Here is a 27453-nt window from a genome sequence, read left to right as displayed (position 1 = left end):
GCCCTGGGTGACTACGCAGGTCACAAATGCATGAAGTTGACCCTGTTTTTTAGACTCTGAGATGAGTACTCCTTACAACACGGGAGAAGAGTCCCTGCCTCCATCTCTCTAGCTATCCACTTTTGAGACAGAAGTCACACACAATGAAATAAATTATACCAATGATTATATATTTTATTACATATATTTGAGCATGTATTTTAATTTCTATAGCATTATAAAATGAATTTGGTCTATTTAAGAAAGAAGTCACAAAGATCTACATATAGTCATATGTTAATAATGTTTTTAAAAAAAATCCACAAGTGTAAATTTCATTCTACAGTTAATCTGTGCATTTAATTCATTAAATGTTATGCATTATATAAACACAGAAGCTTAACTATTCACTTATTTTTTTAAATACATCATAATATCCTGAAACCATGGAAAGCACTCATTGATCTTGCCAATTGGCAGCGTCAGACCATACTACCTCTTACAGGACACACTGAGGTTTCTTACCTTTATCTGAAGAGAACTAGGAAGCCAACAAAAGATTTTAAGCTGAGGAATTACCTGATCAGTCTGGCCACCAAGTGGAGGGGAGGTGGTGAGGGAAGGGGAGGGTGTAACATGGAACTGGTTTCCAAGCGAGATGCTAGGGCCTCAGATTGTGTTGTTCATGGTGGAGACAAGGAGAAGTGGACAGATTTGAGAAATTTGCAGGAGGCAAAATGTACAGGATGTAGTGATGGAGCATATATATAGGTGTGTTGAGAAAAGGGGTGGTGGGTAGAGATGCTGCCTAGGTTCTTGGCTTGAGCACCTGAAAGGTGTGATGGTGCCATTTACTGAGAAAGAAAACAAGTTTATGGGAGAATGTTATGGGCTCAGCCTGGAAACTGAATTTAACTGCACTTGGAACTAAAATGCAGATGTATCGGAGATTGGATGTGGGTCCTGGAGCTTTAGAGGAGAGATCTGAGCTGGAGATACACACTTAGATGTCTTCACAAATCTGGGTGCCTGGGTGGCTCAGTCGGTTAAGTGTCTGCCTTCGGCTAGGGTCATGATTTCAGGGTCCTGGGATGAAGCCCTGCGTTGGACTCAGAGGGGAGTCTGCTTGTCCCTCTCCCTCTACCCTCTCCTCCCTGCTCATTCACTCACACATGCACTCTCTCTCTCTCAAATAAATAAATAAAATCTTGAAGAAAAAAGTCATCGTAAACCTGGGTGAGTGTCCCTTTTACTAGGTGAAAGATTTTGAGCCGATCACGTCACTGCTCTGAGTCTCAGCTTTTTTAATTGTATGTTGGAAAGGCTACCCGACAACATTATTTTGAGGATTGGCAAAAATAATCATGAAGTTGTTTGTGAAGTTTAGGTGTGCTGGTACCGATGACAGCGATGAGGGGAGGAGAGGGAGGCGGGGAGGCAGACGGTGCAAACAGCGAGCACCTAGAGCGAGCTTGAAGAATTTTTCCCCAGCACTGTTCCTTTTGCACTTAAATGAACACTGTGTTTCTTCTTGCCTAGAACAAAGTCATTGATTTTATGTGTTCTGTAATCTAAGCCTGATTCAAAACTGGGAAACCCGTATTCTTTAAATTTAAACCATAATAAATCAATCCTTTGTGAAGGGGAAGGTATGATAATCATTAAAACATGTTGAAGAACGTCATCAAGTTGTTAACCACGAGGAGGAGGCGGTGTTCCTTGAAGGCTTTATTCCATCTTTGCCGTGGGCTGTCTCTAGCCATGCACTTCGGACGATTTGTTTACAGGATTATGGTTTCAGCTCCCTCACCCAGCAATTGGTTGGTCATTCTGTTGTTCTGAGGGAATTTGAGATTTCCCCAGTCCTGACTGGCATGAAATAATTTTAGAATTTTTTTCTTTAATGTGTTTTTTTAAAATCCATAAATGGTCTTCCAATGTTTTCCATTTTCAAAGTATTTTGTTTTAAAAGAAACTTCATAATGATTATCTCTGGGGAGTGGAAATGGAAATCGGGGGGGTGTGTGTGGGGGTGTGTGTGTGTGTGTGTGTATGAGAGAGAAAGAGAGAAACAAAGCAAGCAGCAGTGGAAGGAAAGTCATTTTCTATATACCATTCTGAGCTGTTGGAAGCGTCTGCAATAAGCATGTATTAATTTTATAATAGGAAATAAATCAGTGAAAAGTTTAATAGAGTCTCATAAACTAGAATACCTAGTTAACTTTTTCACATTTTATACGCCTCTGAGGCTGTCTAGAGAGGTGAAAATAAGAACTTTAAATGGTAAGCGGGAAGAACTCAGGTCAGACATCCACCCCAAGTTTGAACTCTTCAGATTGGTGATGCCCATTAGATACATTTTTCAAGTGATCTCAGAAATATCCCGACTTTCTGTGCCATGTCAGACTATTAAAACCATTTTTGTAGACTCCACAGTTTTGCCTGATCCCCGTCATGATAACTGCCATTTTCAGATAAGAAAACCCAATGAGAAGTTACAGCCCAGTGCTGAGAGTTACTGAAATAATTTATCTGAGGTTACACAGCAAGGGGGAGGGAGAGAACTAGAGGCCAGAACTCTTTCCACTAAACCATGCAATGCTTTAACTCTGTATTTTACCTTGTGTCTTGTCACACATAAGTGACCGCTTAAAAATGATTACTGAAATTTAAATACATGGACTAGCTAGAAGATCTAGATAATAGGACCAAATTCCTCTTCTGTCTCCTTCAGTCCTGTAACCTGGCCCTCCCTTTCCATAGCCTGAGTCTGTAATCTGTAGGAACAAAGAATGAAAAGTCACGGCTCTGGAAGAAGAGGGCATTAGCAGTTTGAAAAAGGTGCCCTGGGTTAGATTCTTTCCGATTTATCTGTAGGCTCTGGCTGCTCCTTTGGTGAGTAAGTGGCTACGGTAGAGCAAAGATTGCCCTGGATATTAACTGACCATGGAATCCATTTACTGGAGGCATTCATTTACATCTTGCAGTAAATGGAACGGAATGTCAGCATAAAGAATTATCCCTTCTCCCCAGAAAGAGGCATCACTTCTCCAAGTAAAGCCCACTGGAAGCAGGTATTGATTAACTTAAATGCTGACATCTTTTTCAAATATCCATGGGAGTAAGCTTTCTTTGCAAAAATAATTTCTTTCATTCCCATTACAAGGTGGGGCTGTTCGAAGCCTATCATTTGTGATGCTGACACAGAAATGAGCATCGTAAAATTCAAATGTTACATCTCTTTAATAAACTTGACCTCTAATTCCGTATTTACTGCTTTTCAAATGTTTCCATAAGTAAAATAATAATAATAGCAGAAATCACTGTCTGAGGCTCATGGCTGTCAACAGTATTAAGCTATGCTTTTAGTTTGTAGCCTAATTAAGCATGTTTGCAAGTTATTTTGCCAAAAACAATACCTCTTTTGTGTTGAATTTTGCCATGATATAAATTACATGTGTGGGTTAGAGATATTCTAGGAGAGAACAATTTTTCACATGTTCAATTTTTCTTACTTAATAAACCATTTAGACCTGTCCCCGTGGTCATTTTACTACGGACTGTATTAAGGCAAACATATTTTATTTTCTCCTAAGGTAATATTTATAAAAGCTTGCCTTTTAGAAATGCAAATGTTTTTCTTTTGCTTTTGATTTTTAATATTTTCTTCATTTTGTAAATTCTGTAGAAAGTCAGAGGGCGGTGTCAGACGCACTTTAGTTTATCAGAAGAAATGTGGAAATGTGTTTGTTTCATGATTTAAAGCTATGTCTTTCCCTAAGGTGTGCACTAAGCTGGATGAAAAATGCACCTTTGGGTTCAAGTGAAGAACTTAGACAGAGCTGTTTGTATTTTGGAAAGAAGAATCTCAGTAGAATTAGATCATAGTAAGATTTAATTTATGGCCATTTATTTTTCTGATTCTCTCTTACTCAATCATTAGTCTTACCAATCATCCGGTAATGGGAAGGGCAGGAGCATTAAAGTTTCATTAAGAACAACTCTCCTTTCTGGGAACCACTGGGGTAAAACTGCAAGTATATATTATCTATAAAATTCCAGGATATGTGACAAGATTCTGTGGTAAAAAGCAGTATCTTTCATGGGCAGTTTTCACAGTCTCCCTGGGGTATGTGTGTTGGGGAGAAAGAAAGCATGGGGGAGGGCAGAGAGAAGGGGGCAAGGATTCAGACACTTATAAACTTTAAGCCAAAAGTTTCCAATCAGGTACCACCCAAGTGCATGGAAGTATGGTACCAGTAGCTTTAGATTCTCAGTGGGTCCCTTCTATTCATTCATTCCAAAAGTGTTCATGGCACATCTACGATGTCTGGGGCCTTGCCTTACTGAGTGTCAGCACTGTCCCTGCCTTACTGGGGTCGACGAGAGGAGACCCACAATAAACAAGTCATCGTGCAGGGCACTGGACTGTGACAGTTGTGATGAGGGCCATGAAAAGACAACTACCAATCTGTGGGAATTTATAAACCAGGATCCTACTCTAGACCGATGGCAGAGGCAGGCCAAGGACATAGGAAAGGCTTGCCTTCAAAAACAATGTTGAGGCTGAGGCTCGACATTGAGGATTAGCCAGGCCAAGAGGAAGAGGATGAGCGGAGACCGGACAGATCTTTAGTCACAGAGGAGAGGATGAGTGACTGCCCTGAAGCAGAGGCTTGCGGACCCGGGGAGAAGTCAAAGAATGAGGATAGCTGGTGTATGGAGAGCCAGAGGGGACGGGAGGTGGTGGAGGCTGCAGAGGGGAACTGGGCCAGAATGTTGGAGGCATGAAATAAGTCACTTGACTCCTCTTAAATGATGTAACTGAGGGGGGATGTCAAACAAACATATTGCATAAGCAGGCCTAGATGGGCATGGGAAAGTTTCATTTATAGAAACAGTCCAGAAGTAGAATCTCGTGAAATAAACTTGGTTCAAAGACTTCTCCTTGACCATATGCCTACCTCCATATCAAAGCATCTCAGTGTGTCCTTGTCCTAACTTCCCAACCTTTAGAATTTTGTTTTGGAAACCTGGTTTGTTAGTTTTCCTTGGGGTCAGTGCCTTTATTGAGGCAAGGAATAAACAGAGCACACCAAAACAGAAAAGTCTTACTGAGTTCCCAAGGAAATATATTAATATATTCCTGCATTCTGTATGGTAATACTCAGTGATACAATTGATTCTTAGAAGGAATCATCTACCCATGTAAATATTTATAGAGAGATATTTAAGGAGAGGGTATATGTGTGTGTGTGTACATATATATGAAATAATCAAGTGATAACTCTTATGCTTAAGCCCTAACCCATTTTGACATTGTATGTGTTTTATAATTTGAACTAAGTGGGTAAGACATTTAAAATTATTTTACATTTCACAACACTTTAAAAAACAGCTAGCTCGGGGAAAAAAGGAATTTTCATGGCTATTTTCTGAATGGCTACATTTAGATGCTGAGCTTTTAACAAGACTTTGATTTCATTCCAAAGCCCAGAGCCCTGCAAGGATAGGATCTTGGGAATACTCTACATTCCTTAAAGAATGCTTATCAATTAAACCATCTCATTTTAGTTAGTGACCTTCTGTGGACTGGGGAGCTAGCATTTCCCCCAAATTATCTCACATAAAGAGAAAACAAACACTGTGATAGATTCTTCTGATAGCTGTCAAGTGGAAACAACTGTATTTTTTAATTAAGCTTCAATAGCAGGTATTTTCATTGGAGGACAAAACAGCAGGATACCATGACATCAGGGCAAAAACTGCTTTTGTCAAAGTTTGTGAACAAAACAACAAAAGAGGGGTGCCTGGGTGGCTCAGTGGGTTAAGCCTCTGTCTTCAGCTCAGGTCATGATCTCAGGATCCTAGGATCGAACCCCACAGCAGGGAGCCTGCTTCCCCCCCCCCATTGTGATCTCTCTCTATGCGTCAAATAAATAAATAAAATCTTTTAAAAAGAGAGAGAGAGCCAACAGTAGAGGAAAGGAAAGATACGGTCTGGGGCTGCCTCTGCTCCTCATTGACTTGGACCCACTGAAATTAACAATATCGAAAATGCAAATTTCTTCTTAAAAAAATAAAAGGCAGTTGACAGTCCCTCAAGCTGCCTCCTTGTTCGGTTACCAGGAGGCAACCATGATTACAACTCACCACATCATTTTCATGACGACCGTTGCCAGCTGTAGGGAGGGCAGTGATGAGCTACTGTTATTTGCCTTCCAGTTGCTACCAGGTGCTTGAGCAGTGTGTGTACATCCCGCCTTTGTAATTTGCTTCTGAGACCTTAGTTCTTTGTGTAGTGAGTCCTTATAAAGGAACAATAAAATATTCATTAAACCCCAATGATGTGCCAGCCCGTTATACCTACAAAATGAATATGACATGGCACAGTCATCCCCTCTGAGAGGCTTTGAAGGATTCTTCCCAAAGAACGTCAGAGTCCGGTGCCCATCTCCACTAGGTCCCATGGATGACTGAGCCCAGGCTATCTGACCCCAAAGTCCATATTGTAACTGCTATACTGTACTTCTTCAAATGTATGGATAGGTGAGCCTTTGAGTCGTTCCGTCTTGAGGACATATCTATCCACAGTTCCTCATCTCCTCTTCAAATGACATGGTTTCCGGTCCTCGGTATGGTCTGTCTCCCCATTATAGATGCATCAGATTTGTCAATGTCAGTGTCAAAACCGGACATAATACTACAGTTGTCAGTCAGCTCAGAACACAGTAGCCTCAACCCTTCCTGTGATCTGAATACAGGCCTTTCTTAATGCAGCCAAAGATTGTACAGAGATGAGTTCTTGGTTTTGTCAGGGTGGAGGGGAAAGAATAGGTGTTGTTTTTACATCAAGATGTTGGTATGTATCAACTCTGTGGTCAGCTAAAATCCCCAGATTACATGAAGTGCAGTCAAGTCAGGTCTCCCTCATCTTGAACTTGTGCAGTTTGTATTCACTATGCTTAAATGGAATCCTGTGGGTCCAGTCCATTGCTAGAGCTTAGGATGATAAATTTTCATGTCGAGGGCCTCATCTGTCATTGTAGCTCCCAGCCTGGGTCATCCGCAGGCCCAAGAGCAGGGCTTCCACATCTTCACCCAAGTTCATCCGGCCCGTCTTCAGGCTGTCTTCTGGACGTCTTTTTCACAGATGCAGACCTCCAGCTGTCCATCTTCCTCACAGTTCTTATTAATTCAGTGTCTTATTAATCAGGATAATGTGGGAGACTTTTTCTAAAATCAAAGCGTGCAGGGTGATTTAAAAGGAAACTTAACTTTCAAAAGGGTTGCCTCTCACATGTCTCATATGAGAATACATCATGAACTTCATGTTTGTATCACCTCTTGCTTGGCAGCCTTGAGAAAATGAAAGGCTGAGTGACAACAACCCCTTCAGGTATTGATGGTGATGTGCTGCAAAAGGAATAAAGTGAATTGAAGTGTAGAATGTGTGCTGTTAGCACAGACTGACCATTTGTAAGATTATGGAAATAACTGTGAGGGAGCCCATTAAAATTGGTTTTGACCACATGTTTATTATCTATAATCTAGTAACTGAGTAATAGATTTATTAAAATGTTCATTCCCTTTTGAGTTATCCTGTCATGGTTGTGACTTTCCCACCATTGAACAGTTTATTAGCCTACTTGGGGGAAGAGGAAGCAGAGTGAAAGATTTCTGTCAAGAAGTAATTTGTGATACCCTGAAAATCATGTGACTCTTTGGAGGACCGCCATATTGTCTTTGTCTTACCCAAATCAATTTATAGCAATCTCTTTCAGTCACTTCTGAGCAGTAATTTTAGTTCTTCAAATGGCAAGACTATTTTAACAATTTTTGGCAAGCAACAATAAATCTGATCTAGCATCAACCAAGGCCAATCCTGAATGGAGAACATTCTTCTCCTAATGTTTACTGAAGACTGTCTAAGGCAGCCAGGGTATACTGACTTCAAGTTAGGTCAACGCTGGTCAGAGAGGATCTCAAATGCAGTGTGATACCAGGAGAAATTAATGGGTACGTGAATTGCAGGGAGCAAAGGAAATTTAATTTGGGCTGACAAAGTAGGAAGAGTTCGTGACTAGACTTTAATGTCAATATTCGTGCTGAGCTCCTTGAATTGAAAAGCCCATTGCTACTCTGCTCAACCTTGCTTTGTGGGGAGCAGCACGCTTCCTGGCCAATCTCCCTCACCACCTCTAGTCCTCACTAGCTTGCAAATCTTCTTTCCCCCATCTTCCTTACCCCCTCCTTCTGGCATGTCTCTGTGTGGAATGTCTTCTTAAGGACGCCAGACCCTAATCACAAAGGCCTGTGAGATGGGCAAAGGTTCTCTGTTTATCAAGCTAGCAGCCAGCTGGCCAGTCACTAAACAAGGCATCAAAGCCCATGCCAGGGAAGGTAAAAGGAGAGGCATATGCTTCTTTTAATCAAGACATTTTGCCTCTCTGCATATTAACTTTTTTTTTTAAGATTATTTATTTGTTTATTTGACAGACAGAGATCACAAGTTGGCAGAGAAGCAGGCAGAGAGAGAGAGGAGGAAGCAGGCTCCCCACCAAGCAGAGAGCCTGATGCGGGGCTCGATCCCAGGACCCCGGGATCATGACCTGAGCCGAAGGCAGAGGCTTTAACCCACTGAGCCACCCAGGCGCCCCATTGCATATTAACTTTTTAAGTACCATTGCCTTAAATTACTGGTACTGTCTTTAGCTGTGGATATAATGTTTGCATGAGTTGGTTAAATTAGTTACAAGTATGTAGTGTGTTGATTGTTAACTACTTTGAGTCCTATGATCTCATTTTTGATGACTTGGTACCTTTTGTTGAATTTTAAAGGTTGTGGGACATCATGGCCACCAGTGTTTGGGGATCACTTATTAGTGTTTCTCGTTAAGCTGTGAAGAGCCTATAAATAATATGTCCTGTCAGGGAAACTCATTGATCTTCCTAAGGAGGGACTGGTAAACACATCTCTGCAGCTCACACAAGATCACAGTGTGATGGAAGCAGCCAGAGAGAGTTCTAGTAAGAGACATAGTATTAATTCCAAATTCTGGTTCTTACCAGCTAGCCATGTCTCTTTGGCAAGTTATATATTTTCTCCGTCTCTGTTTTCTCATTTGTGAGATGAAATGTTAACACCAGCCTTAAAAATGTCTACAGGGGAATTAAATAATTTTTTAAAACTATGACTATTGGCTTTTGTATTGCTATCACAAAATAAGGTCAATGCATGTAATATACATTAACATTTCGGGCCACTTAGCTCCGGTTTAAAGTACCATATTTTAGAAGACAAATTGGAAAATATTTAGAGGAAAAGAGTAAAACGCATCTGTAGGTGGGGAAATAATACATACTACTTATAAATATTTTAAAGGTACTGTGTTTTTAAGCATGAGGAAGAAAAGGTTAGTTCAATAACGGTTTTTAAATCATGATGAATTACATCAAGAATGGTGACAGTTGATTGCCCTTGCAATTGAGCAAAAAATTGGAGTAAAATAGTTTAGGCTTATGCGTTAGGAATGTGGGTTAGGAACACAGGAAGTTTCCTGATTGATGACAGTTGGAACAAATTATGGGAGTAAGTTCGAAATTTTTAATAACAAGATAGATTTTTTTATCAACACTAATATCCATTTACACAATTAAGGTGTGATCCATCCTAAATATTTTACTTAGGCTAAGTGACGTATTTTTCCCTCAATTTTTTTAAATTTTTATTTTACTATGGTAAAAACACTTACATGAGATCTACCCTTTGCAAATTTTTAAGTGCACAATACATTATTGTCGACTCTAGGCACAGTGTTGTAAAGCAGATGTCTAGAGCTTATTCATCTTGCCTAACTGAAACTTGATTAGTAACTCCCCATTTCCCTGTCCTCCAAGCCCCCGACAACCACCGTTCCACTCTTCGATTCTATGACTTTTGACTATTTCAGGTACTTCAGATGCGTGGAATCATGGCTGGCTCATTTCGCTTCGATAGCATCCTCAGCTTTCACCCATGTTGTCACATATGGCAAAGTGTCCTTCTTAAAGGTGAACAGTGTTTCATTGTATGCACAGGCCATGTTTGCTTTGTCTGTTCTTCTGTCAAGGATGTTTAGGTTGTTTCCATATCTTGCTTATTGTGAATAGTGCTGCCGTAAACATAGCAGTGATATCTCCTTGACATCCTGATTTCAATTCTGTTGGATAAATATCCAAAACTGGGATTGCTAGGCCATATCATGGTTCTATTTTTAATTCTGGAAGAACTCGATACTGTTTTCCATAAAGGCTACACCACTTCGAACCCCCACCTATAGTGTATGAGGATTCCAATTTCTCCCCATCCTTGCCAAAACTTGTTGCCTTTTATTTTTTTATAATAGCCATTCTGATGGATATGAAGTGATGTCTCATTGTGGTTTTGATCTGCATTTCCCAGATAATTAGTGACGTTGAGCACTTCTTCATATACCTGTTGGCCATTTGTCTGTCTTCTTTGGAAGAATGCCTATTCAAGTCCTTTGCCCATTCTTTTTTTTTTTTTTAATTTAATTTAATTTAATGTTATTTTATTTTATTTTATTTTTGAGAGAGCAAGTGTGGGTGCAGGGTGTTGGGGGGAGGTACAGAGGAGAAGGAGAGAGAGAATCTTAAGTTGGCTCCATGACCAGTGTAGAACCAGACTCAGGGCTCGATCCCACAACCCCAAGATCATGACCTGAGCTGAAATCAAGAGTCAGATGCTTACCTGACTGAGCTACCCAGGTGCCCCTGCCCATTTTTTAATCAGGTTATTAGTTTTCTTGGTATTGAGTTATAGGAGTTCCTTACATATTTTACATATGAATTCTCTGTCAGATACATGGTTTGCAAATATTTTCTCCAATTCCATAGCTTGCCTTTTTGATCTTTTGTTTCCTTTGCTGTTCAGAAGCTTTTTAGTTTAACATAATCCTACTTGTCTGTTTTTGGTTTTGTTGCCTGTGCTTTTGGTATCAAATCATTGCTAACACCAATGTCATGAAGCTTTTCTCGTATGTCTTCTCCTAGGATTTTTATGGTTTCAGGTCTCATATTTAAGTCTTTAATCCATTTTTAATTTATTTTGGTATGGTATAATACATGGGTTCAATTTCATTCCTTTGCATGTGGATTTTCAGTTTTTTGTTTTTGTTTTTGTTTTTTTTTATTTGACAGACAGAGATCACCAGTAGGCAGAGAGGCAGGCAGAGAGAGAGGGGGAAGCAGGCTCCCTGCAGAGCAGAGAGCCCGATGCGGGGCTCGATCCCAGGGCCCTGGGATCATGACCTGAGCCGAAGGCAGAGGCTTTAACCCACTGAGCCACCCAGGCGCCCCCAGTTTTTTCAGCACCATTTGTCAAAGATTATTCTTTCCTGATTGTCTTGACACCCTTGTTGAATATTAGTCAGCCATTTATGCTTGGATTTATTTCTGAGCTCACTGTTACATCCCACTGGTCTATGTCTGTCTTTATGCCTACCCCCATACTGTTTTGATTCCTATAGCTTTGTGATATACTTTGAAATCAGGAAGTGTGATGCCTCCAGCTTTATTCTTCTTTCTCAGGATTGATTTGGCTATTTGTAGTCTTTTGTGATTTCATATGAACTGTAGAATTTTTTTCTATTTCTATGAAAAATGCCATTAGATTTTTATAAGGATTGCATTGATTCTGTAGATCACTTTGGGTATTATGGAAATTTTAGCAATACTAAGTATTCCAATCCATGACCATGGGATGTCTGCATTTATGTCTTCTTTAATTTTTTCCACTGATGTTTTATAGTTTTCAGTATATAAAACTTTCACCTCCTTAGTTGAATTTATTTCTAAGTATTTTATTCATTTTAGTGCATTTTAAATGGTATTATTTTTCTAATTTCTTTAATAGATAGTTGGTTGTTAATGAACAGAAACATGGGAGATTTCTGTATGTTGATTTTGTATCCTGCAACTTTACTAAATTAGTTTATTAGTTCTAAATGTTGTTTATGGAATCTTTAGGTTTTTCTATAAATAAGTCCATGCTGTCTGTAACAGGAACAATTTTACTTCTTCTGATTTGGATGTCTTTTATTTTCTTGTCTAATTGCTCTGACTAGGACTTCAGTCCTATGGTGAAGATAAGTGATGAGAGCAGGCATCTTTGCCTTGTTAACTAATCTTAAAGGAAAAGCTTTCAGTTTTTCACTAGTGTGATAACTGGGCTTTTCATACATGGATTTTATTATGTTGGGGACTTTCCTCTGTTCCTACTTTGTTGAGGGTATTAACCATGCAGCATATTGAATTTTGTCAAATGCATTTTCTGCACCTATTGAGAAGATCATGTGATTTTTTTAATCTTTCATTCTGTTAATGTGGTGTATCACACTAATTGATTTTTTTTATGTTAAAAAAATCTTTGCATCCCAGAAGTAAATCCCACTTCATCATGGTGTGTGATCCTTTTAATGTGCTGTTGATTTCAACTTGCTAGTATTTTATTGAGGGTTTTTACATCTGTATTTATCAGGAATCCTTGCCTATAGTGTTTTGTATTTTGTTTTTCATTTTTGTTTTTTTCCCCCCTTGTGGTGTCTTTGGCTTTTGTATCAGGATTATGCTAGCCTCATAAAATGAGTTGGAAGTGTTCTTTCCTCTTTAATTTTTTGGAAGAGTTTGAGAAGCATTGATATCAATTCTTCTTTATATATTTGTTAGCAACAATGTGAAACCAGCTGGTCCTAGGCTTTCCTTTTTTGTGAAGTTCTTGATTGCTGATTAAATCTCCATACTAGTTATAGGTCTATTCAGATTTTCTGTTTCTTCATGATTTAGTCTTGGTAAGTTGTATGTTCTCTAGGAATTTATCCACTTTTTCTAGGTTGTCCAGTTTACTGACATATAATTATCCTTAGTAGTCTCTTTTCTAATTCTGTGATGTCAGTTATAATGTCTCTTCTCTCACTTCTGTTGTATTTAAGTCCTCTTTTTCATTTGAGTCTTGCTAAGTGTTTGCCATCTTTATCTTTCAAAAAAAAAATGAACTCAATGTCATTTTTAAAAATTTTTTTCTAGTCTCTGTTTATCCCTGCTTTAATATGTATTATTACCTTCCTTCTGCTGATTTTTGGACTGAGTTTTTCTTCTTTTTTCTAGCTCCTTGAGCTGTAAAATTAGATTATTTAAGATTTTTTTTAATGTAGGTATTTATCACTATGAAATTACCTCTGAATACTTCTTTTATTGCATTCCATAGGTTTTGTATTTTCATTTCATCTGTATTATCTTTTCATTTATATTTGTCTGAAGGTATTTTCTAATCTCCTTTTTAACCAATTGGTTGTTTATTTCTTTTCTTTTAGTTTTTTTTTAAGATTTTATCTATTTGAGAGAGAGAGAGTGAGAGAAAGAGAGAGAGAGAAAGAGTGCACAAGCAGGGGAAGGGGCAGAGGGAGAAGAAGAACCAGACTCACTGTTGAGCAGGGAGCCCAACAATGTGGGGCTCAATCCCAGGACCCTGAGATCAGACCTGAGCTGATGGCAGGTGCTTAAGCAACTGAGTCACCCAGGTGCCCCTCAGCTGGTTGTTTTAGTACATGGTTTACTCAGGGAGAAGCAGGCAACTGCCATTTTTGTCTTCTCCTTCTGTGCTGAGGGCTATGACACCTCAGTTCTCTCCCAGGTAGCTAGATTGTACTGAACCTGTCAGAGCTCCAAGACTGGCAAGAAAGATGCCAGTTTTTTGGGCCTCCCCAAAGAAGTTGGGGTGTTGGACACATACATCAAGAAGTGATTACATTTTTAAGAGGCAGAGAAGCTAGGTAACTATCTCACAGGACTTTAATAGTGAAAGCCAGGAGTAACTTCCTTCTCCCCTACGGCGTATTTCACACTCCCACTTCATGACTTACCACATTGTACTGTGATACTTAATCACACACCCGCCCCCAGCCCTTCTCTGGATCATTTATCTTCACGCTCAACTCTAGCACCCATGTAGGACTAAGCATATATAGACATCCAACAAATATTTGTTGAATGAATAAACAAACAAAAATGAATGATGGATAGAAACAATATGATATAATGGTTAAGGGCATATGATTGCAAATCAGAAGAACCTGAGTTCAAGTCCGGGCTCCACCTCTTACAGGCAGTGTGATCCCGGATCAGTCGTGTGTCCTTATCTGTAAAATGGTGTTACATACCTAATCCATGGGGTTCTTACATTATATATATGTTTTGTATATATTTTTTGCATATAAGATGGCATTTAGCAATAAGTAACTTTTATTAATAGTGCCATTAGTTCTCATAATGAAAGTTATGAGAAATAATATAAATATTATAAAACATATAATTTTATGTTTCTATTTATTTTTACTATTAATTTCATGGTGACTTGTTTTTTATCATTAGTGACAGGAATGCATGAGTGATTCACTGATAACTAGTACAGAATAACTAGGTGACAGGTATCACTGGTACCCCAAAACCTCACAAGTGTGCATTCTTGCTTTGGACTGAGCAGGTTGGAACACAGTTAACAGCATCACTTTTAGTTCTGCAGCCTTAAAGAAACAAAGCCCTGTTTCCACCAAAGAAAGCTTTTTTTTTTTAATATTTTATTTATTTATTTGACAGACAGAGATCATAAGTAGGCAGAGAAGCAGACAGAGAGAGTGGGGGGGGAAGTAGGCTCCCCGCTAAGCAGAGACACCCCCCCTTGCCAATGCAGGGCTCGATCCCAGGACCCTGAGATCATGACCTGAGCCAAAGGCAGAGGCTCAACCTACTGAGCCACCCAGGCACCCCAAAGAAAGCTTTAAAATCCCTCCCAGCATGTCCAGAGCAACCCAGTGCATCAATTATCCAACACAAGGATACAAAGAGATAAACCATAATCTTCCAATTAACCAGAGGTTCTCAGACTTTCATATTCATCAGACTAAATTTGGAGGACTGTTTAAACAGATTGCTGGGCTCCATCCCCATCAATAGGTCTGGGCTAGAACGCCAATTTGTATTTCTAATAAGTTGCCACATGGTACTGATGATGGTGGTTCAAACACCACACTTTGAGAACCACTGAGTTCATAGAAATGGTTGAAGTATGAGCAACGTGACTCCGGGGCAGGAATGTGTGCAGAAATCTTTCCTCAAAGTTGAATCACCTGATAACCCCTGTGAAAATAAGGACTTTCTTTTTTCAGCCCTAGCGTTTTCAACCCTGAACTCCCCTCTTCTTTATGAATTTACTGGTAGGGGAAATAGTTTCATGAAGTTGTTTTTAAGCTTCTTTGAGCGTGATAAAATCTATAGACACTCTCTGCAGAAGAGTCCATATACACATACACAGAAGCATTGCTCACAATTTCAGGAGGTGCTGGGACACTTCTCCCAGGAGGCCACCCACTAGCCCTAAGGAGTATCAGCAGAAAAACTATGACCTGAAGCAAAGTCTTGGGCTCACATGGATGTAACAAAAATTCCCTTCTTATACTTAACCTCTCAGTTAATTCATTTTTAAAGCAGGAATAATAATAATGTTCTTCCATCAAAGTTTGTGAAGATTAGCTGATGTAATACATGAAAAGGCATAATTTGAAAACCAGAAACACTAAGTATTGCCTTTTTTCTCTCTTCATAGTCTTGCTACAATAAACTCTCATTCTTGAGGCAAGGGTGCCTCTCCCTACTAAGGAAAGATCGGGAAGTATAAGAAAGAAGAGCCCTAAGTGTACTATTTCAAGGACTTACTCTACTCCCATCACAGTCTTCTGCTAAAAATCTGTTCATAGGCTGCCATATCATGGTTCTGTCTGTGAGTCACTGAGCATTGGGATCTAGCAAGCCCAGGCCTGGCTCTGTGACCCGAGAGTCTCAATTTACTTGCCCTGAAATACTCCACTTTGCAAATGTCCAATGCCTTGTCATGTCCCCATGTTAATGCCTCCTGGCAGAAAGATAGAAATGTAAAGTTGTTAATAGAGGTTTGTTTCTAGGCTAGAAGATGCTGAGTCTTGAGAAATAGTGATTAAGGGTTAAGCCTGATTCTCATTATTTCTACAAAAGTAAATAAATACACTGATAGACCAAGCAGGAGAATTTATTTAGCACCTACTGTGTACACTGCATAACAGATGACACCGAGAGGAGTAACACGTAACATGTGTTCCTATGCTATGCCAGCTCACAATCCAGCAGGGAAAATAAATACATGCAAAAATAAACCAAACATACAGTGAGCCTTGGCCAGGGCAAAGATTGTGGTTCATACAGAGAGGTTCAAGAGTACAGGAGGAGGGAGAAATCAGTTTTTACAGGGATGCATTAAAGTATCCTGGGCACAGTGGGATTTAAGCTGGCCCCTAAAGGAGGAGCAGGACTGCGTTAGGTGACTATAATGGAGAAGGACTTTATAGACTGTGGAAGTAGTTTGAAGAAAAGAGGTAGAAAAGTGCTTGGCTAGTTTGCATAATTATGATTTAACCAGTGTGACTGTAGAATGGGGGTGGGGTGGAGGTATCGAACTGCAGGCCAGAGATGTAAGTTGGAAACATGTTGTGGGAAAGAAACCAAAGGCCAAGTGAGGAGCTTTGGCTTTATTCACCATGCAGTGGGGAAGGATTGAGGGTCTTTGAAACCAAAGGCAGATCTGTTTTCCAAGAAGAGAGCTGGTGCACTGTGAATAGACGAGAGAGAGCAAAAAGCAAACAGGACCTGGTAAGGTGAGGGGAGCCTGCGCTAAAGCCAGAGCAGCGGGAGTATCCAGGAGGGCACACAGGGGAAAAGTGTGCGAGAGGCTGGGTTTTGAGAATGGTTGATGACACGTAGTGGGAGGGACCAAAAAAAGGGCAGAGGCAAGCTGAGAGGGCTCTCCTTAGCACACCCAACCCCTGGCGGGGTTGCTGCATAGAGCAGACCATGGGCTGTGAGGAAGAAACTGGCTGAGACCCCGGGGACCAGGTGGTGAGGAATACCTCCTCACTGTCCCAAGAAGACTTTTGTCCTTCCTAGAATGCCCAGAAGGGTAGCAAGTGACCATCTGGTTTGCCCGCATGGAATATCAAAATCACTAATGCCTGGACGTGGGTCCTCAGCCTGGCAGCTTCGGAAGTCCTGGAAATCTTTTAAAATAACTTTCAGGCCCTTTCCCATGTGACTTTGATCTGGAAACCTGAGGTGGGGGCCCAGGCATGCATATTTTGTAAAGCTCTCAGGTGACTGTGATGCACATCTGGTTTGGGGAACTGCTGTGGTACCTGACTATTAGTCAAGAGAAGTGTCTAGAGACCCTGGTTCGGTCCATACTTGTGCAGATGGAGAGTGTGATGACCTGAAGACCGTAGGCTTCAGTCTCCAGCAGTGTCTCAAGCACAGTGAGCTCCATCGAATGTCTTGGGAGGGAACCCCCCTCCTCCAGCTCTAGCTTCAGTTAACACACCGGGAGATGGGAGAAGCTGCATGTTTGACGGGTCCTTTGTCTCAAAAGAACAAGGTACATACAAGTCATCCTTTTCACCCTTGTCTTCAATTGAAAAAGGAGCACTTGGCTATGTCACAGGGACACCATCAGAGAGTCTTATTACGGGATGCTTTGAGATTTGGAAGACAGGCTACATAATAATGCTATCCATTTTTTGCCAGGCTTATACAACATTCATAGCACTTTCACTGCTATTAATGTTTTTTGTTTCTCAGAAAAACAATGCAGGACAAAGGTAAGGCGGGTGTTAAACTTCTGGACATGGACTTGTGTGATTTGTTGACTTGTGCAAGGTCAGACAAACCAGAGCCAGTCCTGAACCCGCCATCCTCCTGCGCTCCAGCTCTGCTTCCGGGCCATAACGGAGAAGGGTAACATAAAGGCATTTTTCTCTCCTTGTAAAAGAGGAAAAAATGGGGGGAGGGGGAATTATTTAAACACACCTCACTCATACTGCAATCACTACATTGTTTTTCCTGTTGAAACACCCTGTTGGTTTTTAAATCCCTTTAAACCTACCCGGCACCTGTATGGCCCAGATCCAAGAATTATTACCGAACCTTTCACTTTTTATATTTAGCCACATAGGGGTTTCTGTGATGGTATCTGGCTCTTGGTTCAGTTGAAAATTTCAGAGCTTCCAGAAGTTTTCTTCTTCCATAGAACCTAGAAGCATGCAACGCTCAGACATGACTTCATAATTTTTTTTATTTTTATTTTAATCAAGTATGTCTCTCCATGTCCCTTCTCCTGCTGGGCAAAATGGTATTTTGGCACCACCCCGTATTGTTCCTGTGTGAAGATGGTCCTGAAATATTGACCGAAAGAAAGGGCAGAGGAGGGATGGGGGAGGGGTGGGTGGTCTCCATCAGCAACTTATGGTTTGTGGGATGACCTCTCTTCAGGGCAAGAATCGAGGCTGAAAACGTAATGAGAACTTCCCCGCAAATTCATTATAACAAAGTATAATGTGAGCTCACTGGGCACAAAAATAGGCTGAAGGAAAGTGACTCCCACAGAAGACCTAATTAAATACTTTGATGTCCGAAAGCAGAGCAGGGAGGGGTGGAAAAAATCAAATCAGACCAAAGTGAAGGACGGAAATTCAAACGGATAGAAGAAATATTTCTCTCTTTCTCTCTCCCCCTTCCAACTTCCCTACCTCCCCCCCACCCCCACCCCCACCCACCCACCCACCCATGGCCTCTGTCTGTATGCCTCTGTCTCTCTCTCTCTCTTCTTCCTTTGCCGTGAAGGAAGAATAAGATTCGGGAACAATAGGTTGTAAATTCTTCAGCCAATTAGTCCTGTAACTTACTACTGTTTATAATGCACAGAATGTCACAGGCTGTTTTGCAAACTCCTCGAGTTGGTTTGTTAATAACAGGAAGCTAGCACTTCTCAGTACAGTGGATCAGCTACACGTGAAAATAAATGCAAAAAACCTGGAGGGGAATAGCAGCAGACCAAGAGTAGCCTTGATTTAATTTAACATTTGGGGGTCCGCACACAAATGAGCATTTTAGTAGGCTTCATGGTGGAAGTTGCTGTCATTTGTAAAATATTCTGGCCAATTAGCTAATAGTGTGCTTGGATTTCTCCTGTTTTGATACAGTAATACTAAGTACATTGTGAAGCCCAATTATACAAATCATCCCCATATGCCATACCAGTCTTTCTTTATGAACTGTGTTTATAAATCCTGTGTGAGGAAATGTGTACTTCAGCAATTTAGACCATGTGTAAAAACATAGCCAATGGGATTGTCAAGAAAACAAGTTCCAGCCTAGGAAATCCTAATGTGTTCCGCTGGAATAACAGGAGGGTGCCGGGGAGTGCGATGCTCTGCTTAAATACATATTGCTTTATAGTGTTTAGCCAATTTAGGGGCTTCCGCTTCCCTCTCTGTTACTTTATTCTTCTTTTCTTTTAGGATCCAACCTTGGAGTTTTTGCGAAAATTTGGGATTGGTCTTCTCTCGGGCACAATAGCCTCAGTCATTAACATCCCTTTTGATGTTGCCAAAAGTAGGATTCAAGGGCCTCAGCCAGTTCCTGGAGAGATCAAGTACAGAACCTGTTTTCAAACAATGGCAACAGTCTACCGGGAAGAAGGGTAACATTCTTATTTTAATAAATGTGCAGGACTCGAGTACTGTTAAAAGCCTAGCCTATTAACATTTTGCTGAGAGCCGTTAAGATCTCCTAAATTGTGCCTGTGCGTGTGTGTGTGTGTGTGTGTGTGAAAAGCGCTAAAGAATGACAAACTTCGAGAGATAATACAATGATGAAAGTTTGGCAGCATGTTCCTACACCATCCAGAACCTCCAGCCACCATCATACAACCCTCTGCGTGTTTGTCCTGGAGGGCCCGGATGAACCTTTTCCTGGGGTGGTTTGCATAATATGCTGTAATACACCCTGTTCACACGTGGGCAGAATGATTGTCGTCTAACTGTAAATCCAATCAAAATGTTGCCTCATTATAGTCTCCTGGGGGAATTAAACATGAGAGTTCTGTGAAGGTAGTTTTCTTTATCCGAAGTACACGCTTCTTTCTTAAGTGTTATGTCCGTCTCTTCATCCCTCCTCACTCAGATCTTATTCTCAAGTAAACGAAGAATCTTTTGTTATTTTGATCTACACTATGTCATATTTCCTTTTGTGAAGACAGAGTCTGTGGTCTTTTAAATTCAATTACAAAAGTCATTTGGCCTATATACACAGCTGTCATGAAAGTAGGACCTATGTTCAAAGCAAAAGCCATCTCAGTGAGGAAAGTCATATTTCTGGTTGGACATGATCAGCATAGCTTGGGCAATATTCATTAACCCTTTCCCTCTGTCCAGTCTGCTGCAGAAAATATATAGCCACATATTGCCTGGTTTGAGATAGATGTGATTTCAAATAAATTTTCTTAGAGACCCTGGGTCAACATCTTAATGAAGCTGGTCCATTCTACTTTCAAAATTCAGAATTCAGAATTCAGAATTAATTTCAGAATTAAGAATTCGGAATTCAGAATTAAGGACTGTTCTCTTTCCCTTGCTATTATAGGATTTTCGCTTTGTACAAAGGCCTGCTTCCCAAGATTATGAGGCTTGGACCAGGTAATGATGTTTTTATTACTTCTATCCTTTCTTCCTTCTTTGTTGTTCTAGTGTCTCTTTTTTTATTGGTGTCGATCAGCAACATGATGCATTGATCGCACTGTGAAGGATGGAAACCTTGAGGATACAAAGTTGTCAACAAATGTTCAAGACACTGAAGGCATCCATTAGAAATGTTTTCCACCTTTGTTTACAAGGTACTATTTAAGACTTTGCTGGAGGCTGGTAGAAGTCAAAGCCGGGCTTAAGTCAATAGGAAGGGATCCACAGCCAGTTGGAGTTTGAGTGAGCAAGGAGGCTGTGGGGGGAGGATTTTCACTGAGAGAGGGACCAGCCAGATAAAACTCTTCCTGGTGCCCTACCCCCTCATCCCCTCAACTTCATTTCAAAAACAAAAAGGGAGTGTAACTTGCCTCCATGAAGCGCAGGAGCCACTTATCCTCACTGTCACCTGGGAGGCCTGTGGTGAGTGCTGCAACCTGGCACTCACCTTCCGGGCCTCTGTGGGCATGATGGTGGAGGCTCCTGGCTCCGGGCCTTACCTCCAGACGCCAGCCCACAAAAAACTGACTGCCATTCTTACAGGGAGAGTCAGCTGCCTCTGTGTCAATAGATAAGAACATAAGTACTGCAGACCCAATCGCCTGGGCAAACAGTCTTGGATTATAAGCAACCCCATGTCTAAGCACAGAAGTAGGCACCAGCCCTCACCTGTCTTTTTACCAGGCCACACTCGCCTACGTAGGTGTCCTGGTATCCTCTCCCAGAAGCTTCCTCTGCTCCTCTCCCTTCCCCATTCCTCCCCTTTAACACCCCGTCCTCCCGCCCTACCACACTCACACACAGGCACATTTACCATCATTGAATCTCAGCCCCAGAGCCAGCATTTCTACCAACCTGAGGCAGAGGACAGCTCACCCTTTCATGTATTTAGAAAACGCTTTCACAATTCCCAGTCCATCTAGCCCCACCTTTCTAGGCATTTAAGCATAGATTTTGCTTCACATTTGAGATTGAGACTTGCCCCCTGTTAGTCATGGGCCCATGTGTAAAAACAAAGCCAATGACAAAAAATATTGGTGATTTTGTGCAACTCTCTCTGTGACCATGTGGTGTTTTCCCTTCACCACACAGTAAAACCCTGCTGGTAGACCTAGTATTAGAGAAAATCATAGGAATGACCCTAACCCAGCTTTGTCAGGAGGGGATGGGCATGAAAAGAGTGGTGATCAGGGAGAGTTTACCTAAAACAGTAATTGACTGGAACCTTAATCCAAAACTCTTAAATAATCTGACCCCAAGTTTTGTTAGAGGCTTGCAAATGTTTGGTTGGCTTTTTAAATGTTTTTGCATGAGGTGTCCTTAGTTGCTGTGGTGTTAAATACAGTGCAAAGTGTTGTTGTGAATGGACTGTCCAGGCTACACAAAACTATGAATGACTGGAAATCTCCCTCAGGGACCTGGCCTCCACTCATATGTAAGTCCCCCAAACATGCAAGTCCCAGCAGCTTTAAAGGAAAGAAAGGTAGAAAGGAAAGTATGACATTTGACTTAAGGATAAGATTTTTTTTTTTTTCAGAGAGAGTAAAAAAAGTGAAAGAAAGGGTATATCTGGGATTTTCATCCTTCATTGTAGGAAGCATCCCATCTTCTTTTTGTAACAGCCTAACCCACTTTTTGTAACAGCCTAACTAACCCACTTCTGCATGTTCTTGTCCTATGTTGAGAACAGTTAATAAGAGTAAACACAGCAATTACATAGGTATTAACAACCCTTTCTTAGTCTTTTCTTGTTTGCCAGAGTGCCAAGAGAGCTTCAGCAGCTGAGAGGGGTCTCACAGAGTATCTTCATGGGTTAAAAATGAAAATTACAGGCAGATAATTATCTTTGGTATAAGGTTACACAAACATGTGTGGCCTGTATATTAATACACACACACACACACACACACACACACACAGCAGTGTGTACACAAGAACGAAGATCAAAATCGAGTTATGTTTCTTTTCATCAGAAGTCAATCTTCTATTCATGCAGCCCAATCTTCTTGAGGTAGAGCTCAGGATATTTGTTCACATTTTGATTTTGTAGTATTTTTCACACAGACATGAGAGGATAGGTAGATTCAAGAGCATGGGATTTGTGTCAATTATTGCATCAGGTAGAACACAAAATCCTCCACATGCAAAGGCCTTTCCCGATTTCTAGGTAACATCAGTGTTTGTTTTTCTGTATCATAGTCTTGTTGACCTTTCAAGACAAATAGTGGTCTGTGACACTCAAACGCCACCACCAAATTTTCAAGTCTCTGAGGCAGAGAAAACAAAAGCAAAAGGAGGTTAAAAGCTAGCTATATTTTGTAATATGTACATTTTCAAATATTCAGAAGCTATTTTTCACACTGCAATACAATTTGAAGGCCATAAGAGAACACTAGACTCATCTATCAAGCACCCTCTTAGAGCTTTCCTTCTAGAATGCAATTAGGACTGCTAATTATGGACTGAAAAAGATAAATCCTTTGCCTACATATGAAAAATATGAATGGTTTCTGTTTGCAGGAATACCACATGCCCTTACATGACTAAATGTGTCTATATTTATTTACTTTAAAAAAAACTAAAAGTGCCTGAAAAAGAATCTGATGAGAAATGATGAAAGTTACAGAAACTCATAGAGAAAAAATGTATTTGGGTATTTGGAGACTCAAGATGGTCTTGATTTTGCTCTGAGAATTTTCCACAATAGCCTTCTATCCATGTATTAGAGCCCAAGGACTGACAAGTCCACACAGCCTCTGCCTGATAAGGCCGCATGGGACTTCACAGATTCAGAAACCCACTGGGGGCAAGTGGCACTACTTTGCCAGATTTGAGATAAAAACCAGCTCTTTTCTTTTCTAGGTGGTGCAGTGATGCTGCTGGTTTATGAATACACCTATTCATGGCTTCAGGAGAACTGGTGATTGCCTAGGAAGTGTTGAGATCATGAATATTTGCTCTACAGCACCGTGAGGAGAGACTATCAGTTCAGCTGATATGATTATAAATTATAATTACACAATTACGTACACTCATTAAGGAGAAACAGTTTAATCAAGAACAAAACCTATTTTGATACTTTAGAAATTATCTCTAGACAATTTGAGACTGTGGTTTTGGCCCTATCCATAAATCTGTGAGAAGAAAAATAGTATGAAGTAATGAGGTATGTAAATTGAACATAGAAAATAGCATAGAAATTAGATATATTTCATAAAAGCTATATAAATCTCATGCTCTGTATTCCTCTTACACTGCTTCACAGTGAAAATCCATTGTATTGATGATTTTTTCCCATGAGGTCAAGAAATGCTTAAAGTAATAAAAAAATTAAGCCAAAATATGAACAGTTTTTATAAGGAATTAAATTCTCCCATAAATAATATTTAAAAGGCACAAGGAAAATGTTTTTAAAGTACACTAAAATGGCATTTTTAAAAGGTTGAATTTTATGTTAAAATTTAAATCTGCTGGTGGTCTTTAGAGTAATAATACACATCACAACTATATTTTCCCAAAACTACTTTATATTTTGCACTGTTGTTTAAAGCAGGTCATATTTTTAAATCCTGATACATGAAGGTTTTTGTGGCAATTAGAACACATGAAAATTTCCTTCATATAATTCCCTTTGAAAACAGTTTTTCTTGCTGAAATATTTTCATGTTAAAACACAGTTGGAACCACTCCTTGGGCCCATTTTTGCTGTCTGAATTTGCAACCAGATATCTTTGTTCAGACCTCTTACATCTGCCATTCTTAAAAAGCACGTTTAGAGTGAAACTACATTTCCAAGTTATCCATTTTAAGTGACAGCTTCAGGTGTGAAGTCAACTATCTGTGGTGTTAAAATGTGTACTATGAAGGGGAAAATGTTTCAAAATAGAAGTACATTCTTAGCATTTCCAAAGATTCCTGTACTAACATGCACTCTAAGAAACAGCTCCCTGGCACTGATAGAACCAGACTCGATTTTATATTTGCATCCTGAAATGATGCTGTTCAGTAGCTACAGTCAACCAAAATATCTGCCCGTTCTAGATGACACCTGTTCTTAACTACTACTGAGGCATATTTCTACCATGAGGCTATGTCACTAAAGCATTTTGAAAATAAGAAATAAAAGATAACATGATAATTATTACTTTTTATTAATTTAGAGCATTTGAAGTATAAAAATAAAGGCTTTTTGACATACTGTATATACATACACAGCCTTCGGTTGTACATCCTTTCCAACGTGGTTTTTAATTTATATTTCAGCCCACTATTCCAGAAGAGGGTCATTAAAAGTAGGGGGAAAAAAAGAAACAAGAGAAATAAGAATGTGTCTGTTGCACAACTGTGTTCTATCCTTGCAGGTAATGCTCTTGCATCTTGTGAGGGAGAGAAATGCCTGCATAGAGGCCATGAAATTGAACCTTTAACCTCTCCCTGTGAATGGGATGGAAAAGGATCTCTGAAGAGTGCATTTGCCAGTTTAAAAACAACACTTTTACCCCCTAAAAAACAAAGGAAATATGTCAACATTAGCCGATAATAATAGCATTTATAAACCAAACAATCCCAATCCCCTACCCCATCCTATTTTCCTTCTCTGATTTTTAGAAGTAGCTTTAAATCATATTTTGCTTTGAATAGCAAATCGCATTTTAGCTTTCTGTTGTCTTTCTTAAGTTACTCCATGTGAATTCACTGTTGCTAAGAAAAGACGTGGGGGGAAAGGGGGAAAAAAATCTTGATATCATTAACATTCGATTTTTTTAAAATACAAGAACCAGAAAAAATTATAAATAGCATTAACAAGAGATTTCTTAATTTAGATAAAGAAAATAATATTTCATTGTGTTTCCATACAAATGATTGGTATTTTTTTAAAGACTCCTAGTAGCCATCTAAAAAATATCTGATAAGGGATAATTCTATACGTCAGTTTTTCTGGACGGCAGGAGAGTCCCTGTATGGTACGGTTTTAAAGTCTTCACCAAGATATTGGACTGGTATCTTCGTTCCATTCGGTTTATAGTCTATTTTCTCACCAGACTGGGAACTCCAGATGTCAACAGGAGTTTTAGAAGATCAAAGGAAGACTATGGCCCTGAGAGTTCATCTGCTCCTTCTGCTTATTCTTCTCCTGAAGTTATAATCCTCTGTTTGTAGCACTGACTTTTGCTTTAGAAATAAATGCAGTTCAAAGCTCTCTCTATAAGATAGCTGTTGCTTGAAGCAAGCAATTCCTCAAATATAACTTATGTGTCAGAAATCTGCTTACTGTTTATATGCTAGTGATCTGAAACCTCGCTCGTCTAGCCATCTGAGTTTTAAGTGAAGCCATGAAACTGATGTGGTGGAACTGAACTGCCGTGTGGACTGTGCACAGCACAGACAGGAAGAAATCGGGATCACCTCACGAATGCCTCTTTAACATCCACATCTAGTGATGTGCCCTTTTAGTTATTGCACAGAATTAATACCAAAAGAAAAAAACCCCACAATATATTAATTTTCCAATAGATGAATTGTACCAATGTTTTAAAAATGTAGTTTCAAGCCTACATACTGCCAAGCAGGAAGAACTTTCTAAACAGAAGAGAAAAACTGTAGAATTTTGCCCAAGAAAAGCAGTTGTTTTAAACTACAACACATAGCACACGCTCTCACACACACGTATACCCCACAGCTCTGCGATTAACATTGAAGTGAAAACCCAACTGTTCTAGAAAGATGGAAACTATGTCCTGTAACTCCAGAAATGAATAAAGGGAATTTAAAACAATTAAATAGCATTTGTATTTCTAATACCACCACCAGTCTACCTCGACGTGAACCATGCTTCTGTACAACAATGTAAACTTCACAGCAAGCCGTTTTTACATTCATTAAAGCAGAATTTTCCATTTTCTTTAAATTACAACATAATTTTGGGCTGAGATTGCTGAACACACAGGTAAGCCAACAATAACAGTACAATTTAGTTTCACAGTGGTTTTCTTAACATAAAGTTCATTTTAAGTGTCTTTGCAAAGCATTTCACATTAAACTTAAGTTTCTAAGTGACTTCCTTAAAAGCCTTCTTGTCCAGATATTTTCCACCCTCGTGTCTTTATATGCTTGGCATGTGTGTTGTTTGATTAGGATACAAAATGGGAGACTGACTTGTTTAATCTGTTTTTGAGTCCTCTGCTGTAGAAAGAAAATGTCCTTCATAAGATGTTGAAGCCTTCACTGCACACACAAAATTTGGGGCAAGTCCAGGTCCAGGAGCCCGAGCAGCCCACCACCAAACAGAGACAAAGACGCTGCCAGAAAGTCACCTTTGCAAAAAGAAAGAAAAAAATAGATAGGGGTGGGAGGGAGGGGGAATATCCCATGGAATGAAAACACAAATGCACCATCAGAGTCCATATTTACAAACTAATAGAAAATATAAACATTATTGTATTTGGAACCAAGTCAAAACACCAGGAGCAGCTAAATTCAGATAATGCTTGTGTTACAATTATATTTTCCAACAAAATAGGTCATCTCTTAAGAATAAACAAAGCATCACTCAAGTCAATTATTGATTAGTTTCCTAATGATGAATTAAAGCTTATTTGGTCACCTTATTTGATTAGAGGGTGTAGCATAACTTCTTTTCTCTATGTATTTTCCTTTATTGATTTTGCAAAATCTCAACAATTGCACGTTTCAAAAGTTCAGGTTGATTTAGAATAAATATACACATGTGGTTTTACCAAAGACTAGTTTTAAAAGTTCCTTAAGCCCTTTGAGGGGTGCAGGTTTCTCTGCTACGTTAAAACAGTGTGTGGGCAACACAAAT

The 27453-nt window shown here is 39.8% G+C and overlaps 1 protein-coding gene across 1 annotated transcript in view; it reads left to right on the top strand.

Moving 5' to 3' along the window:
- SLC25A21 (solute carrier family 25 member 21) overlaps positions 1–26393 on the top strand; it is a 491716-nt gene extending 465323 nt beyond the window's left edge. Inside the window, exons 8-10 of the mRNA XM_080808544.1 lie at positions 19413–19594; positions 20536–20588; positions 23493–26393. Of these exons, the coding sequence (XP_080664670.1) occupies positions 19413–19594; positions 20536–20588; positions 23493–23554 (297 nt within the window). The 3' untranslated portion in view covers positions 23555–26393. The remainder of the gene's footprint in view (positions 1–19412; positions 19595–20535; positions 20589–23492) is intronic.
- Positions 26394–27453: the final 1060 nt, after the last annotated feature.

This window comes from Martes martes (genome assembly GCF_963455335.1).
Source record: "Martes martes genome assembly, chromosome: 7".
In the NCBI taxonomy this organism is placed as follows: Eukaryota; Metazoa; Chordata; class Mammalia; order Carnivora; family Mustelidae; genus Martes; species Martes martes.
The sequence above is the reverse complement of the archived record's forward strand: the minus strand, read 5'-3'. Positions and strand labels throughout refer to the sequence as shown.